This window comes from Micropterus dolomieu, linkage group LG12, assembly GCF_021292245.1.
Source record: "Micropterus dolomieu isolate WLL.071019.BEF.003 ecotype Adirondacks linkage group LG12, ASM2129224v1, whole genome shotgun sequence".
Lineage (NCBI taxonomy): Eukaryota > Metazoa > Chordata > Actinopteri > Centrarchiformes > Centrarchidae > Micropterus > Micropterus dolomieu.
The window spans coordinates 21,838,428-21,855,419 of NC_060161.1; the positions used below are offsets into that span (position 1 = coordinate 21,838,428).

Consider the following 16,992-nt stretch of genomic DNA (forward strand, 5'->3'; position numbering starts at 1 on the left):
AAGACAATGACCCTAAGCACACCGCTAAAATAACGAAGGAGTGGCTTCACAACAACTCCGTGGCTGTTCTTGAATGGCCCAGCCAGAGCCCTGACTTAAACCCAAGTGAGCATCTCTGGAGAGACCTGAAAATGGCTGTCCACCAACGTTTACCATCCAACCTGACAGAACTGGAGAAGATCTGCAAGGAGGAATGGCAGAGGATACCCAAATCCAGATGTGAAAAACTTGTTGCATCTTTCCCAAAACGACTCATGGCTGTATTAGATCAAAAGGGTGCTTCTACTAAATACTGAGCAAAGGGTCTGAATACTTATGACCATGTGATATTTCAGTTTTTCTTTTTTAATAAATTTGCAAAAATTTCTACATTTGTTTTTTTCTGTCAAGATGGGGTGCTGAGTGTACATTACTGAGAAATAAAATGAACTTTTTTGATTTTTGGAAAATGGCTGCAATGAAACAAAGAATGAAAAATTTAAAGGGGTCTGAATACTTTCCGTACCCACTGTATATGTCACTCAGGAAATATATTAAGTACAACCACTAATCAACATACTATCTATTCAATTCAGTTTTATTTATATAGCTACAATTCAGACAATAGTCCTTTTGTCTTTGTATTGTCTCTCTCGCTCTCTCTCTCTCTCTATATATATATGCGGCTAATTTTGGGGGCTAATTTTAGCAGCGGATTAATACACATCACTATCTTGTGAGTATTTACAGCGATAAGACTGTGTGTGTGGATAGACTCAAAATGAACTGCAGTGTGCGTGTTCATCACAACACGTCAACGGTGCGACAGTGTCGTTCTTTGATGTGTTTTTAATAGTTTTTTGACAACAATATAGGTCTGTGGTACAAATGAATAAGCTGTATCAGACTGAGGTGGCAACAATAAATCACATTGTTTCACGTTAGCACACAATTATAACCTACATTGGTTTCTTGTATACTGTGTGAGCCAGTTCCACTCTATGGGTGAGTGTACATGTCACTGAAAATTAAATATTTCTCTGATCAGATCATCCGCAGTGCCAAAGCTTATGCAGCAAATATCAGAACAGTTGGCTGTGTGTTTCATTGATTGATTGACCGCCGGTGTGATTGATTTGTCAATTCATGCTGTAGCTGTGCACAGTATCTTAGCCGCCTCTCTCAACTGGCTCATCAGATAAAGTGCACTTAGCCAGAGTATAAAACCACTTCCAAGAATGAAAAACCAGAGAGGGGAGGGAGGCAGAGGAGTGTGGCTAAAACTGGAATTGCAATTGGCCCCTATCCACTTTGCTATTGTCACTTTAGTGCGTTTCTTGCACGTGTGTCTGCTTAAGTGTAGTAAGAACTACTGCAACCCTATGACACCAGCTCAAAAGAGAGATACACACATACTGTACATGTACACACACACACGGACAGAGAGAGAGGAGGAGTGCAGTCCTAGTTTGTCAGCTGCCATGCTGTAATCCACTTTGGATGGCCTCATTCCAGACCCGCTCTCTGGCTAAGACAGCAGCGTTACAACCACCCGCCAAATATTTATTTCTTACAGTTTGGCTTTGGTAAGTTGAGTGGATGACAGAAGTAACAGTAGATTACACGCAAGGGTGGAGTGGTGTGAACGTGTGTGTGTGCTCATGTGTTAGCATTTAAACACCTGATTTTGTCATTTTAATCGGAAACACCAGTTGGGTTCATCCTAATCTCCATCTCCATTTCCACGCACACAATCACACTCCATTCATCCCGCTATATCACCGCGAGGCAAGCTGACAGAGACTTTGTCAGCAACTTCCTCCCCTCTCTCTCTCTCTCTTTCACTCTTTCATACACACTATATGTCTCTCTCTCTCAGCATTACTGTAGATCAGCCCAGTGCCTCCATCCCCTACTGACACATCACTGCAGCACTGTGAGTCATAGAGGGATGGATAAGGTGACCAGCGGGGTCAGCCCTGCGGTTTGAGAATCTGTCCCATCACTGCTCCTTAGCTGATCGGAGGCGTCTCTAAACAGCCACGTGTTACTTGTTTGTAGGCTCTCGTGGCTAAAAATAGCTCGTTTTTAATATTACATTAAAAATGGCTGGATCAAAGTATTCAATGCCCACTAGATCACCCGTATGGAAAACCTGATTAACTCATGTCACCATACAATAGATCAAATACAAAGCAGGTCCTCTCCGTCTTTGTACTTCTCCACATGGCAAAGTGGTGTGCACAGAACTGCAGTATGAGACCTTTCCAAAACCAAAAACACAAGCACAAGTTTGCCCGCTCTAATGGAAGCTGCTAACGTTAGCATGTCAGGGATACTAGCTTACTACCAAACCACAGTACCTTTCAAGTCCATAATTTTGTGGTGGATGCTACCCAGAGTGTACGCTAGCATTAGCATGCTCTTTATTTGATTTGGGGAAGTTTGTACTCACGTGACCAAGCCAATGTTACCTGAGACAGATTCAACCAATTTTGAATAGAGAGAATGTTAGCTTAATTAGCAAGCTAGCTAGCTACAGTTGATCTGGTGGCAACACTTGTCATTTCAGCCAGCAAAATCGATGGTTACCAACTAGAAATGAGAAACCTGCTTTTGTCTACATCTGGCTGAGATCAAGGGCCCATTGTTTCAAAAATTACAATGAATTTTGATGGTAAATCTGCAGATGTTATGACTGTAACCTGCTGCTGATGCTACGCTACAGAACTATTACTAACAGTTCCCCTTTTTCCATCCATCCATCCCTCCATTATCCATCGTCAACCGCTTATCCTGCGTACAGGGTCGCGGGGGGCTGGAGCCGATCCCAGCTGACATCGGGCGAAAGGCGGGGTACAACCTGGACAGGTCGCCAGTCCATCAGTTGCCCAGTTAAAAAGCAAAATAATCGTCTAATAATCAAATTTATCTCAGTGAGATCTCAGGTTGTGTGTTGGGTTCACATCTCTGGTGAGAAAAGCAAAACTGAAAATGGTCTTTGAGGATTTTGGAGAGCAAATTAATGAAACAGTAGTGCAGTTAATTAGGTCTTTTTAAGTACCCTGAGCTAAAATGTGCACCTGTCACTTGAAAAATTTTGGGCTTGAATGCGGCGCCGGCTCGTGTGACCTTTCCCGTCAATCACAACTGAAGATAGAGAGCAGCCTGCCCTAGTTATCTATAAAACTCTTTGTTTTGGCAGCAAGAGAGCACAGAGAGTTGCACACAAGAGGGAATCCCTCTCCTTTCTCCCTATATTTGGTATTTTCTCTCTTACAGGGATGCTTGCCTTGTGGTCTGTACTTAAATTAGCACTATTTTTTAATTAGGGATCTTGCTTTATTGGATGTAGTCGAACATTACAGTCCCAGGAGGGTTAATTTTTTCATCATCTGGCATCACTTTTTGTTTTATTGCAAATGCTTTAATATTCATAGGATTTAAAAAAAAAAAAACTTTTCCTGTTGTTTTTCGCCCTCTGGTGTAGGATACATGCATGTAATCTGCTGTTTCATTGGATAAGTGGGTCAGCTAAATGTTTATATAATGCAAATGATGGGTTTGGATCCAAAACACAATACCCAACCTTGAAAATGTCCAAATTTCCAAAACAACTGATACCATACATGGAAATTATCTTCTAAATACAAAATGAACCTTTGCAACATGGCCAGAAAACTGCACAAATATAAATGAATCTACTACGGGCATTTGTGGGTTTTGAGAGTAGGCCGTCCTACACACCATGCCACATGCCATCATCTGATTCTGCTTGTTCTCTGCATCTGTTCCCACTGCGAATGCCAAGGGAACGAGGAGTCCAACATGGAACGGCTTTGAAGCGTCATTGCCGTGAGCGCACCAACGTGGTTCTTTCCTGCTCATCGGAGCTCACAGTCATTTGGCTTGTCCCTCACTCGCTCTGCGCCTTTCGCCTCGAGGCTTTTGCTGCATGTGAATTACGACACATAGAGTAAAGATCAGCTGGTCATGGAGCGGAGGGTTTCCAGTTATTCAGTGTCCTCGAACGTGACTGCACATCAAAGAACGTGCCAGGAAATGGCCCTAATCATTTCCGATGATATTGAATCGGCTGCCACTCCAAAGCATGTGCATAGATGCAGAGGGGAAGAAGGGAGACTTGGTGGAGCTTACAGTAGACACGCCATGTGGAGTTGGAGATAATAGTGGGATTAAAAGGCCACTACTTAATTTGATGATGCCTAATTATGCAGCTTTGTGGTGAGTTTTCTGGTTTCTGACTAAAAGGATTGCAGTGATTGATTGCCAGTTTTGGCTTTAGTGTATAAGACAATAATGATGATGATGATGACGACAGTGGTTGTGTGGATAATAGCGTTACCACTGGCACAGATTCTAAACTCACAAATCTATCTACCTCCCTTTAATTGATGCATTAATTTCCTTTCATTTCAAACAGTCCCATCTGTTCTATATATATATATATAAAGCAAATCTGTTCCTTTTCCTTAATAGCACTGATTACTGAGCATTAGCCAAGATTGTGTGTTCTACATAACAGTGTGTCATTCAAACCAGATTTGTTCTGCTTTTTCTTACTGAAAACAATTCCTTATGAGCAGGGCTCAGTATTGAAACTCTGCACTTTTGTGACAGTGACCAAAATTTGTCCATGGCACCAGATAAGTACTGAAAACTTTCTTATCTGTTTTTTCCTCATTTAAATCATAATTTTTCCAGCTTTTGATTCTTTTATCAAGGCAAATGGCTTGTGTTATACATTTCATATCAAAACTGTGTAATGAGATGCTTTTTTCTCACAATTGTTATTTTGAACAGAAACATGAATGTTTCCATGTGAAAAGAGGGGTGCACTGTTTAATCTGTACACTATACTATGTGGCTCTGATGTAAAGTAATATCCATCCTCGATAGAAGAGTCAGTATGCAGCACAGCGCACACAGAGTGGGCATTGTGGTGGCTGCTACCTCCCCGATGTCATTGCAGTTGGCTGGTGGATGTTCCAAATGCACCACAGTTGCACCTGTGGCTTTGAAGTTGCCTTAAATAAGTCGCCCTGTCTGCATCATTGACTCCACCATTCATCCTGCGCCACTAAACCATAAAATAGAGCCCTAAAACAGTTTGAAGGATCACCATGATACACATTTCCTGTTCCTCTCTCTCTCTTTTTCACCTTCCCTGCCCTCTATCCCACCCCATTTTCCTCCCTTCCAGGGTCTGGTGGGAGAAAAGTACGGCAGCATCCGAGTGCCGGGGGAGGTGGAATCAGCGGAGTTTGAGATGATCTTGGATGCAGCTGTGGAGGCGGGGCTGGACACACACATCTTGGAAGAGTGGTACTGCAGGGACGAAAACTCTGTGCCACCCGCATACTACCTCAAACCCAAAGCCCAAATGCTTAAGAACTATCAGAACTCAGTGAGTCCAGCTAACATGCTACCACTACTGGGGCAGAAAAGGGATTTGTTGGAGGTTGTTGGTCTTCTTGATATGTAATTTTACCCACCTGGATGTTACAAAATAGAGGCTTTAACAGTGCTGATAATGGATTCTTATCTTTCAGCCCTGTGGTTCATGAATTTAATTCTACTTGAGGAACATATTTTATATGCACATACAGAAAAGAAAAGGAGCTTTTTTTGAGTTTGTGAGCAAAGTTTTTCACCTATGACAGCTTGCTTCTGCAGTCCTGTGCTTCACTGTTTGCCAAAGAAAGTATACTTAAATAAGAGTGTTTAGTGTCTCAGTTCCACCCTCTTATCTTGAACCAGGCCTTTGTAGAGGTAATAAAATGTCTGGCTAAGTTTTGTTAAAACTGCATGATAAAGTTACCTCGAGTTTCACTTGACAACTGTACATTGTTGGCCAGTGTAGCGCTTCAAGACACTTTAGGATGCTAAAAGCATTCAGATATGATATGTTTTATACTCTTCACCAGATAGCAGAATCACTCAAACATCAATCGTACCAGTAAATGTTTTACCAGGTGAACACATTTCTCAAACAATTCAGCCACCTGAAACATGGAACAATATTCCCTTTGTTACTGTATTCTTCTGGACGGTCCTTGTGCATAAATAACCACATTCCCCCAGTACATGATGAGAGTCCTCCGTCTAAACAGCAACGTCAGACTGTCCTCTCCCTGCTCCCCCTGTCCCACTTAGATGGAGTCGAGCAGCGCAGCCAAGACCAAGAATGACAAGGCCTGGAGGAATGTGTCGGAGGAGATCAAGAGGATCTTCCGAACAGCGGTGCTGCAGCTTCAGGAGAAGGGGACCATGAAGAGCGCTCAGGCCAAGAAATTCCTTTGCTCTGGTTAGTTTAAGTTAGTTTTTTTTCTTCCTTTTTCATCTTTTCACGTCACATCTCTTGACAACTTCTCTTCAAGTTGGAACGTGTCTTACTGTCTGATGGGTAGCTCACTTCTATCTCTCTCGGTTTCCATTTTGTTTTTTGAAATTACGGTATTTATTTTTACAGTAAAAATAAATAGCTTCAGCTTTAATAAGATGACACAATTGTCAAGCTCAATGTAAAAGGATTGAATTTTATGGAAAATGACAACCTCTGAAATCTACATGATGTTGGGTCACATTTAGAACAGTGCATCATGTAAATTATTTATTGGGCTATAATATGTAACAATTGCGCATGAAAATGTCCAAATCGATTTGTTGTGTTCATAATCCCAAATGTTTCCAGTGATGTTCAAACCCAGAGAAAATCATAGTTTTACTCGAGGTAGAGGTGCATTTCATTTGGTCGCTTGTCAATAGCGTCATATCTAGTGATAGACCCATTAATTGGCTGATATCTGGCATTTTTAGATGCACTCACAAGGAGGTTGATAAACATAAAATGTCTGCAGGCAGCCTGGTCAGTGCGGCTGCTGGGGAACGATGCTAACCCTCTTGTGAGTTTTGGGAAGTTGGTGAAAAAGTTAGTTTTGAGCACTAAATGTCCTCAGTCACCATCATCTTTTCTAAATGTTAACACTTTTCTTTTTACCATTACTGGCCAGCGTTAATATATATTGTTATACTGTAGAGGATAATGTAATTGAATGACGTCACTTCTGACAAACTGTATTCTCCCTTTAACACCGATCTGAAATCTACAGATGAACACAATGTATTTTTCTATTTCAATAATTAATTAAAAAAACAAAAAATAATACAAAAATAATAATAATACATTTTATTTATAGGCGCCTTTCTGAACACTCAAGGTCACCTCACAAAACACAATAAAACAGTACAGCAATAATCAATAAAATTAACATCTATAATTAAGTACATAAAATCAGGGTACATAACTGGAAACAAAGATTGCTGTGACCTGATAAATAGTGATCACGTGGGATATGCCAGTTTAAAAAGATGTGGTGGTCAAACGAGCAGGAGGAACAGTGAGGTGAATAGAAGAAGAAGACCTAAGAGCACGGGTGGTGTGTTAATATGAAGGAGGTCAGTGAGGTACCGAGGAGCGAGGTTATGAATGGCCTTGAAGGTCAGGAGCAGAGTTTTGAAATCAATGCGGTATTTAACTGGAAGCCAATGAAGCTGCTGAAGGACAGGAGTAATATGATTAATAGAAGGGGTTCTGGTGATGATCCGGGCAGCAGAGTTCTGAACCAGTTGAAGTTTATGTATGGATTTGAGAGGAAAACCAATGAGAAGAGAATTACAATAAATAATGCGGGATGTGACCAGTGTGTGAATGAGAATGGCTGTATTAGTGGGTGAGAGAGACGGTCGGAGGCGATTAACGTTACGTAAATGGAAGTATGCAGACCGAGTGATATTATTAATGTGAGCTTGAAATGAAAGTGTGCTGTCGAGGATCACACCCAGACTCTTGACCTGAGGGGAGGGGAAAACTGTGGAGTTGTCAATGGTAAGAGAAAAACTGTCAAATTTAGTCAAAGTGGATTTGGTGCATAGCAGTGGAAATGGATGTTAAATTTACGAAAGATATGGCCAAGAGGAAGATAGATAGATGATGAACAGAAGGGGCCCCAGAACAGAGCCCTGGGGAACACCAGTAGTGACAGGGGATAGCTCTGATTTGAAATGTTTGAGTTGGATGAACTGAGTGCGGCCAAAGAGATATGATTTAAACCAGTCCAAGGGTGTGTCAGTGAAACCAGTAGAGACTAATCTGTCAAGGAGGATGTTATGAGAGATTGTGTCAAAGGCTGCACTCCGATCAAGGAGGATGAGAATAGTTAGCAGTGCGGAATCAGCTGCCATGAGAAGATCATTGGTGATTTTTACCAGCGCTGTTTCTGTGCTATGGCAGGGACGGAAACCAGTTTGGAATTGTTCATAGAGGTTATTGTCAGACATGTGTGCATGGACCTGATATGAGACTGTTTTTTCAAGAATTGTAGAAAGAAAGGGTAGGTTAGAAATAGGACGGAAGTTGTTGAAATTGTTGGGGTCTGCACCAGGTTTCTTAAGTATAGGAGTTATTGCAGCTGATTTTAGAGACGAGGGAACAATACCAGAGGTTAGAGAGGAATGTATAATGGTAGTTATTTGGGAAGAGAGAGAGGGTAGGCAGGCTTTTACTAAGACGGTAGGAAGAGGGTCAAGCTGACAAGTAGCTGATTTCAAATTTCTAATAATGTCCAATATTTCAGCAACAGAGGAAAGTGAGAAACTTGAAAATGAACAAGAAAAAGGTTTTGGGAGAACTGAAAAAGACAGACTGTGAGAGGTATTAATAGTCAGTTGCTGGTGAATCTTGTGCACTTTGGAATTAAAAAATGACATTAAGGAGTTACAGTAAGCAGATGAGGCGCGAGAGAGTCCGGTGGTCGTAGTATGTTGTTGACCATGGAGAACAGGGTTCACCTCAAATCTCCTCAAACAACAAGTTACTGGCTAATATAAACATGTATATTAGATTGGATCTGAAAGAAATAACACAATTATGCTTGACTTTTCTTTATTTTGATATTGCCGCCCTGTTCTCTAAATATCGGTATCGGCCACAGAAAAACCCATATCGGTCGACCACTAGTCATATCTCCTTTACCTGCTCTGGTTGCTATAACTTCCACGGAAACACAGGATACATCAGAGAGTGATGGAGGAAGTCAGCAAACCTGACTTAACATAACGTGAATAAAACATTAATACATGTTTTCTGCCTGAGTCACATCACATAGATTTTAAGCGACAATGGTGCTGGTTAAACAACTCCCATGATCCCATGACGTTATCATTCTACGTCTTTTGTTAATGTTTTGATGTTTTGATAATCACTTAATTGTAATTGGTGTCAATTTTTAGGCAGAAATGCCAAATATTCACTGGCTTTTAGACGTCTGTGTTGGTAAACTGAATATCTTCATGGACTGTTTTTTGGACAAAACAAACAATTTATACAAGGTAACTTGACCTTTGGCAAAAACATTCAATTGATTAATCAAGAAAATATTCAGGAGATTAATCAATCGTGAAAATAATAATTGGCTTATTTGTTCTAGAAAATCAAACAAATCAAACCTTTTCATAACCAGTATGTCTGATAATGTAATATGTAATATTTACATGCCATGGTTCCCCACAGTTTGCTATAGCAGAGACCATTTAGCCTGAGATAACATAATAAATGTGAAGAAAACAACTTTCTCCTTCATGGGGAAAAAAATCACATGGCAAAGACCATATATTTAATGAGTGAGGCTGTTGTTCAGGCCGTCATATCGTAACTAAATTTATAAGAGATGAGATGCAATCAGGATCCGTCAGACACAGCTCAGCAGATGACAGTGATGGATCGATCACATTGCATGTTCACCTCACGGTAATTCGTCGTAACAGTGTGTTGCAGAGTCAGGTAAGAACAAAAAACGTTTTCTCTGCCAGGATTTACTTTACTCTTCATCATGTGTTTGTACTATGCAATTTTCAGTGATTATCTGGCTAATTATTGAGTAACTGTGCTGCATATTGTGTTAGTCACAAAACCACAATTTGCCATTTAATGTGGTTCTTGAAAATACTAATTGTTCATCATCAAAGGGGGCAATCTGAGCCTTCCTATTGAGATCAAACATCAGAACAGTATCAAGTAAAAACAAACAAACAAAGAGCTATGTTATTTATAACTCTGCTGTAAAAGGTAAAAGCTAAAGGTACAACTCTGACATTTGAACAATTCCTCATACTGTTTATTTTCAACCTGCCAATTGGTCCAGTGTGCTCCATATCAGTTCCTGTGTGTAAAAGACTCTCCATTCGGGAATCAGCCAGTTATTACTAAATTGTTTGGACAGCGCTGAATTAATCTTTCAAGACATCTCTTTTTCATTTCTCATTGAGAGAAATGAAATTAGCAATATGCTATCGGGATCTGATGACAAGTGCTTGTTTTATAGCCCTTCTACAGGCAGAAGAGCATTTTATCCTTTTTAAAGGTGGAAATAAAGAATAATACAAAGCTAATTAAGAAACTGACATTCAAATTTTATAACTTCAAATGAAAAGGAGGAAGCACCTCTTTTGTGTCAGGAAACTGCAGTTTTCCTGCTCTTTAATTGAGCACAATGGGCTTTAAGCGGTGCTTGATTTTGCGGTATAGAGGAAGTTGTGCCGTCTCCTGGAACTCCCAACTTTCCTTTCACACTTTTCTCTCTCCCACCTAATTAGTAGGCGACCGTGTGAGCAGAACTACACAGGAGATGCTGGCAGAAATTCAGTCAGCTTTGTGGGGAGCCTGTGACACAGTTCAGTGGTGCTGGCTTATGTGATTTTATCAACTTTGTATCTTCTTAAATAAGGCTCAAGAGAAATCTGTATAATCAGAGGCTAAAGGCTTCTAAAATCTGTTCAGCTTCCTGACAGAAATCTGTTAGACGTTTATCTTTGCAAGTTGTACAGTTTAATCCAGCGGTGGTCCTTATCAACATTATGCCATTTTAGCACGTACCAAACACAATGCTATAATTGAAGCTTTTAAAAGTTATACGAAGCTGAGGAAGACCTCTTACTGATCACCTAAAAAATGTTGTGTTTTTCTTTTATTGCAGCCTTGGAGGATGAATTAGACTTTGCCCTTGGGAAACAAACTCCGGCCTTTCTCAGGAAATGTGTCTGCTACATTCGCAAGATCTCCAACTTTGACCGCTTCGCCAAACTCCCTGATATGGGCCGATATATGGACATCGTGGTTAGTGGTGATCGCGTCATGCGCAACCAGGAAGCCTACGAACGCCTTCTGAAGGTCCGGGACGAATTCATCCCCACAGTCGTCGCTGCCTCCAACCTCCGTGTCTACTCTTCAGTCACCCACTGCGACATGAAGTCGGGCTACTCCCAAGAAGTGGAGAGCCACTATGTAGAAGGTCTGTGTAAACAGTTCTACGAGGACATGGTGGATATCATCCAAGCCACGGTCCAGCAAAACTTTGACACGGAAAGCGACCCGCTGTACGATGAGATCCTGCAGCACCTGTCCCTCTGTAAAAGCTACTCAACGCTTTACGAGTTCAAGACCGAGTCGTTGGATTACATACAGGAGTATCTTCTGCCGTCCAAGGGGAGCAGAACGAGCCCTCTGGTGGTGTACGGGGGACCTTGCACTGGGAAGACACTGCTGCTGTCTGAGGTGGCCAAACAGGTGAGATGTGAGAGATAGTTTAAAAATGTATGGTGTTATCTTTCTCCTTTTGTGTCATCCCCGCCCCTCTTTCTCTCTCACTTTGGCCGGCTCTCGCAGCGTGTTCACGCTCATGCTCATTTGTCTGTCTGATCTGAGCATGTGTCCATCTTTGTACGACAGAGTACGAGGGGGCGTGCAACTGTTTGTCTCTTCTCATCAAGCACTTGCTTGACCATCTGTGTGTCTGCCAAGAAGCAGTTCATTTCCCTGCACATGTCTCTAATTTCCTGTGAAACCGTGTGTGTGTGTGTGTGTGTGTGCACCTGTACACTCATATGACTTTTATAGGCGTGCATTGGTCTGCTTTTTTTAGCATGTGTGAACATTCATAGGTTTGTGTCCTAAAGTGAAATGTGTGTGCATGCGGGTCTGTGTTTTTGCGCACACACACACACACCATATCCTCTGTTCACTCTCTTTGTGTGTGCCATCTGGCCGCCCAGCTACGTTAGGCTCACACCATAGCCAAGATCACACAGCACACACCCACAGATCTACTCCTCATGTCCAACCATTGCAAATAACTGTCACATTGACACACTCATTTATTCTAAGCGCCATTCATATCATCCAAGTTCAGTGTACAGTGGAATAAAAATGTTACAAAGTGCAATAAAACAGCAACAAATGAATGATTAAAGCCTAAAATTTAGTGTTAAAGATTACAGGGGTTGATGTAAGAAAAAAATATGAAACTTGTGGCTCCATAAAAAGGTCCATAAGGGATGGGTATCGCTACTCGATACCTTTATGGTATCGACTGAAACAGCCCGGTATTGAGTAAAATAAAAAAGTCTCCAGTCAAACCAGTACTTCAATTGATACCTAGGCATACTTTTTGCAACCTGATCACGGCAAAAAATTAATTTGTATGGTTTTGCTTGCAGCCAAACACGCAAACAACACACAGAAAGAAAGAGAAGAGCACGCCTTTTTCCTTATGTGCCTGCACCTTAGACGGTATAAAAAAATGCCTGCATGCGGAGCCCATGCGTGATTTTAACAACTGCTCACCTTCGGCTACAGTCTCAAGCATGTTCGTCACTGCTGAAACTTTATCACCACAAGCTTGGCTTTCCGTTGGTTTCATCTTCTGCTTTCATTTAACACTTCTCTGTACATTTTTATTTGCTATTCATCACTTGTCACTGTTCGATCACTGCGTTCCATCACATTAATTAAAAGCTTTTGTTGAGCAACAGCGATCACCTCACGGAGCCTGCGGCTGCAGCTGATATCAGATGTAGTTGGTTTGATCGGCTGGGCTGCACCCTCTCTTTTCCTCTGTTTGTTAGTCTTTAGTGTAGACTTCTACTTGTGACTGTTGTTTTTGGAGGAGGTTTGCAACTTCCCAATAAAGGAAAAACCACTAGCAGAGATCTTTCAATTCAGTTTATTGATTGAAAGTTAACAAAATAATTTTCTGTTAATTACTTTCAACACACGTATCAAAGAAATACCTTAAATTCATTTCCCACAACTTATTTGGTCACTAAACTATTTCACTCTTCTCTCATTCAGATATACAATGAACATATTGAAAAACGCAACACTTTTGTTTTTGGGTCCCAATCATCGTGAGCTAAACTCAAAGATCTAAGACTTTCTCTCTGTACACAAAAGGCCTATTTCTCTCAAATATTGTTCACAAATCTGTCAAAATCTGTGTTAGTGAGCACTTCTCCTTTGCCGAGATAATCCATCCACCTCACAGGTGTGGCATATCAAGATGCTGATCAGACAGCCTGGGTATTGCGCAGGTGTGCCTTAGACTGGCCACAATAAAAGGCCACTCGAAAATGTACAGTTCCATCACACAGCACAATTAGTGGATGTGCTGAAAAGATTTCAGCTCTCTAGGACATACAGATGATTTTCTTAGATTTTTTGAAGTTAGGAATGAGAAATTTCTATAAATCTACATTTCTTGTAATAAGCCACGCCCACTTTGCGCAATCATAACCAAATTTTTTACATTTACTGAGTAGGGACGCGAGATCGTACAAACCAAATTTCGTACGAATACATCCAGTGAATTACGAGGTATAAACTTTTTGCAAGTGTAGCGCCACCTAGTGGAAGAATATCCCAGGACTGCTCAACGAAGCTCGGGCCAAGTATCTTAACAGACGTGTCGAGTTTGGTTACAATAGCTTAAGCCAATTTTGATTTACGGGCATTTATGTAAAATTGTACATAAAGACACAAAAGTAAAAATTTATGAAAAAAAGAACAGATTGACGTATCAAAATTATTTTGATAACTTTTGATTAACGACGTCCGTTGATGATCCTGCCAAAGTTTCAGGTCGATTGGTGAAACCGTCTGGGACGAGTTCGCAAAAATAGGTTTTAGAGAAAAGAGATAAAGTCTCTAAACAAAGCCATTTTTGAGATAATTGCAAAAACGCAAAGTTGATTGTTAGTTGTAGTTGTCATGTCTGCTGCAAATGAATCCTGCTGCTTCACTGCATTAGAACCATGTGTCTAGTCTCCATCAGGGGAGTTTACCTGTTTTCTTAGAGCCTGTCCTGATTTCTGTGCCACAACATTTTCAAACATCTTTGTTCTTTCATGTTTTCAATACCAGGCGGATCCTTCACAAGCTTCCATGTAACATGTTGACAGCCGCACTGTGTCCTCAAGTGAAAACAAGCTTTTGTTTGTTTGTTTGCTTTGGAAACAGAAAAGCGAAAATCTGCTTCCTTAAATCATAACAAAAGTTTTTAGAAATTCACAAAAAGCTAGATATCAACTTTTAACTGCTTAACACTGACTAGTAATTCTCAAAATGAAAAAATTGGAGGATTTGCCTATTCATTCAAATGCTTGTACAGATTTCATCACAAATAACATACAGTATTTTTAAACTATTACTGTCCACACAGATTAACCTACTGATTTATCACACCATGCAATGGCACGAGTATTATGTGTGTCCTGTTCACATGTGTTCTGCCTGTGTTTCAGCGGTGTTGAAACTGTACACCTAATTATTTAGTTAAAGGCTGAAAGAGGATTGGACCATAAAATATGTGTTCCAAGAGCTAAATAGATGTAGTTTCACTCAGGTGCTTGATGTGATCACAGCTTTAGTACGACAGTCGTAGTTTTCTCTCACCACCATAATGTCCTGTGAATTCATCTCCAGCCATTTAGTACTTACAGCAAGTTAAAACAAATAGTACTAGTAAAATCCTATGTGGCCTTGATGGTTGAAGGAGAGAGGGATGCTATAAGATTTAAGACAGACTGAAAGAGGTGCAGAATACAGACAGAAGTGTTCTGGGGCCACTGTGCCACTGCTCTGTGCTCGAGTCCACAAGGTGTAATTCACACCTAACCCCTGGAATATTTTCACTTTTGAGCTCAGACTACACGGAAAACAAAAAGGTCCTGTATTCCTGAGTGGACTGAGCTGCGGTTGTTTGTAGTGTAACACAAAAGAGAACACCACAGTTTCTCTGATGCAGATATGTGCAAATTAAAGCTAAAAATTGGACAAATTCATCTTTAGTAATCTTTTGATCATAGCTGCCATTTTCCTCGTCGTGCAATAGTACAGGAAGTATTATATCCTTCTGTTTCTTGTATCTATGATTAAGAAAAGCCCGTTGTTACATGTGCAAATAGTGTATCTGGCAGAGAAAACGTATGCAAGTATAGATAACTATAATTTGTGCACATAGTAATGACCTGTGAGGCAAACCTGAAAATGTGATTATGTGACATTAGAAATTAATATTATCATTGGAGTAGCATAGTAGCACTGAGTGTGTTTGATGTAAAATTTAAGTCCAGTCCACTGAGACGAGAGGAATCCAGGTCAAAATGTCTTACCTGTGTGGGACTTAGGGCCTCAGAGCCTCAGTCTAAAACTTGGATTCAAGCAAGAAACAAATCTGTTTATGTCTAACAAAGTATACTTTCACAACTTTCTGACAAAACTGGATTTATAAAAAGAGATTGCACATTCCCACAGGTGCACACGCACACTTTAATTAATTAGCTGAATATAACAAAGTGGCAAAGAGAAGAATAATGTCAAGGGAATTATGGAGATTTTTTATTTGGAGATTTAACCTCTTGAATTAACTAGTGTAGTAGGGTTTTGTGATTAAAATCAGGTGCGTAAGGTTGCAAATAATCCACAGTTGCAAAAGAACATATCAAATGATGGATTGATTACACTGGTTGTTAAATATACAATTACAACATGAAATACAGCTGGTTGTAATGGGTTCCTAACAGTGCAATGGGTGCTTTGGCATAATTAGAGAATATTTCCAATGCAGGAATGATATAGACTTTCATTTTGGTTCATGGTAATAGTGGGTATTAGGCCTGGGTGGTGGGTTTGCCGGGACTACAGGGATTGGATCCAAATGCACAAAACAGACAGACAGATGCAGTTTAATTATTTATATGACCAAAATGAGTTCACAGCATGGCAACTTCAATAAACTGGCAATGAAGAAGGGACGTGAACTGGTATATATGGTGAGTGGCTCATGAGGGAATGCGTTGCAGGTAATGAGTGGGTGGAGTAAGGCAGGTAACTGCAGGGCTGAGGAGAGAAGTGGGGACAGGTGTGTAGATGGGCGGGGCAGTCAGTCAGTTAGAGTCGGAGGGCATCTGGTGGACAGCTTGAGGATGGCAGGTCTGGGAAAGTTAAGGGAAAGAATGTGTCCTGATGAGACTGTGGCTGAAGAGAGGGTCAGAGGAGCAAAGTGCGACAGGCCTGTGCATTCAGATTCACAAATGCAACCTGGACATTTTTGTCTAAATATAATACACTGCTCAAAAAAATAAAGGGAACACTTAAACAACACAATGTAATTCCAAGTCAATCACACTCCTGTGAAATCAAACTGTCCACTTAGGAAGCAACACTGATTGACAATCAATTTCACATGCTGTTGTGCAAATGGAATAGACAACAGGTGGAAATTATAGGCAATTAGCAAGACACCCCCAATAAAGGAGTGGTTCTGCAGGTGGTGACCACAGACCACTTCTCAGTTCCTGTGCTTCCTGGCTGATGTTTTGGTCACTTTTGAATGCTGGCGGTGCTTTCACTCTACTGGCAGCATGAGACGGAGTCTACAACCCACACAAGTGGCTCAGGTAGTGCAGCTCATCCAGGATGGCACATCAATGCGAGCTGTGGCAAGAAGGTTTGCTGTGTCTGTCAGCGTAGTGTCCAGAGCATGGAGGCGCTACCAGGAGACAGTACATCAGGAGACGTGGAGGAGGCCGTAGGAGGGCAACAACCCAGCAGCAGGACCGCTACCTCCGCCTTTGTGCAAGGAGGAGCAGGAGGAGCAC

General features: G+C 41.0%; 1 protein-coding gene across 5 annotated transcripts in view; it reads left to right on the forward strand.

Annotated features, from left to right (window-relative positions):
• Positions 1-16,992, forward strand: part of LOC123980865 (NACHT and WD repeat domain-containing protein 2) — a 56,140-nt gene that overhangs the window by 30,220 nt on the left and 8,928 nt on the right. For all 5 annotated transcript variants that reach the window (XM_046065417.1, XM_046065416.1, XM_046065419.1 and 2 more), the window contains 3 exons: positions 5,204-5,407; positions 6,157-6,307; positions 11,034-11,623. In XM_046065417.1, coding sequence (XP_045921373.1) covers positions 5,204-5,407; positions 6,157-6,307; positions 11,034-11,623 — 945 coding nt within the window. The remainder of the gene's footprint in view (positions 1-5,203; positions 5,408-6,156; positions 6,308-11,033; positions 11,624-16,992) is intronic.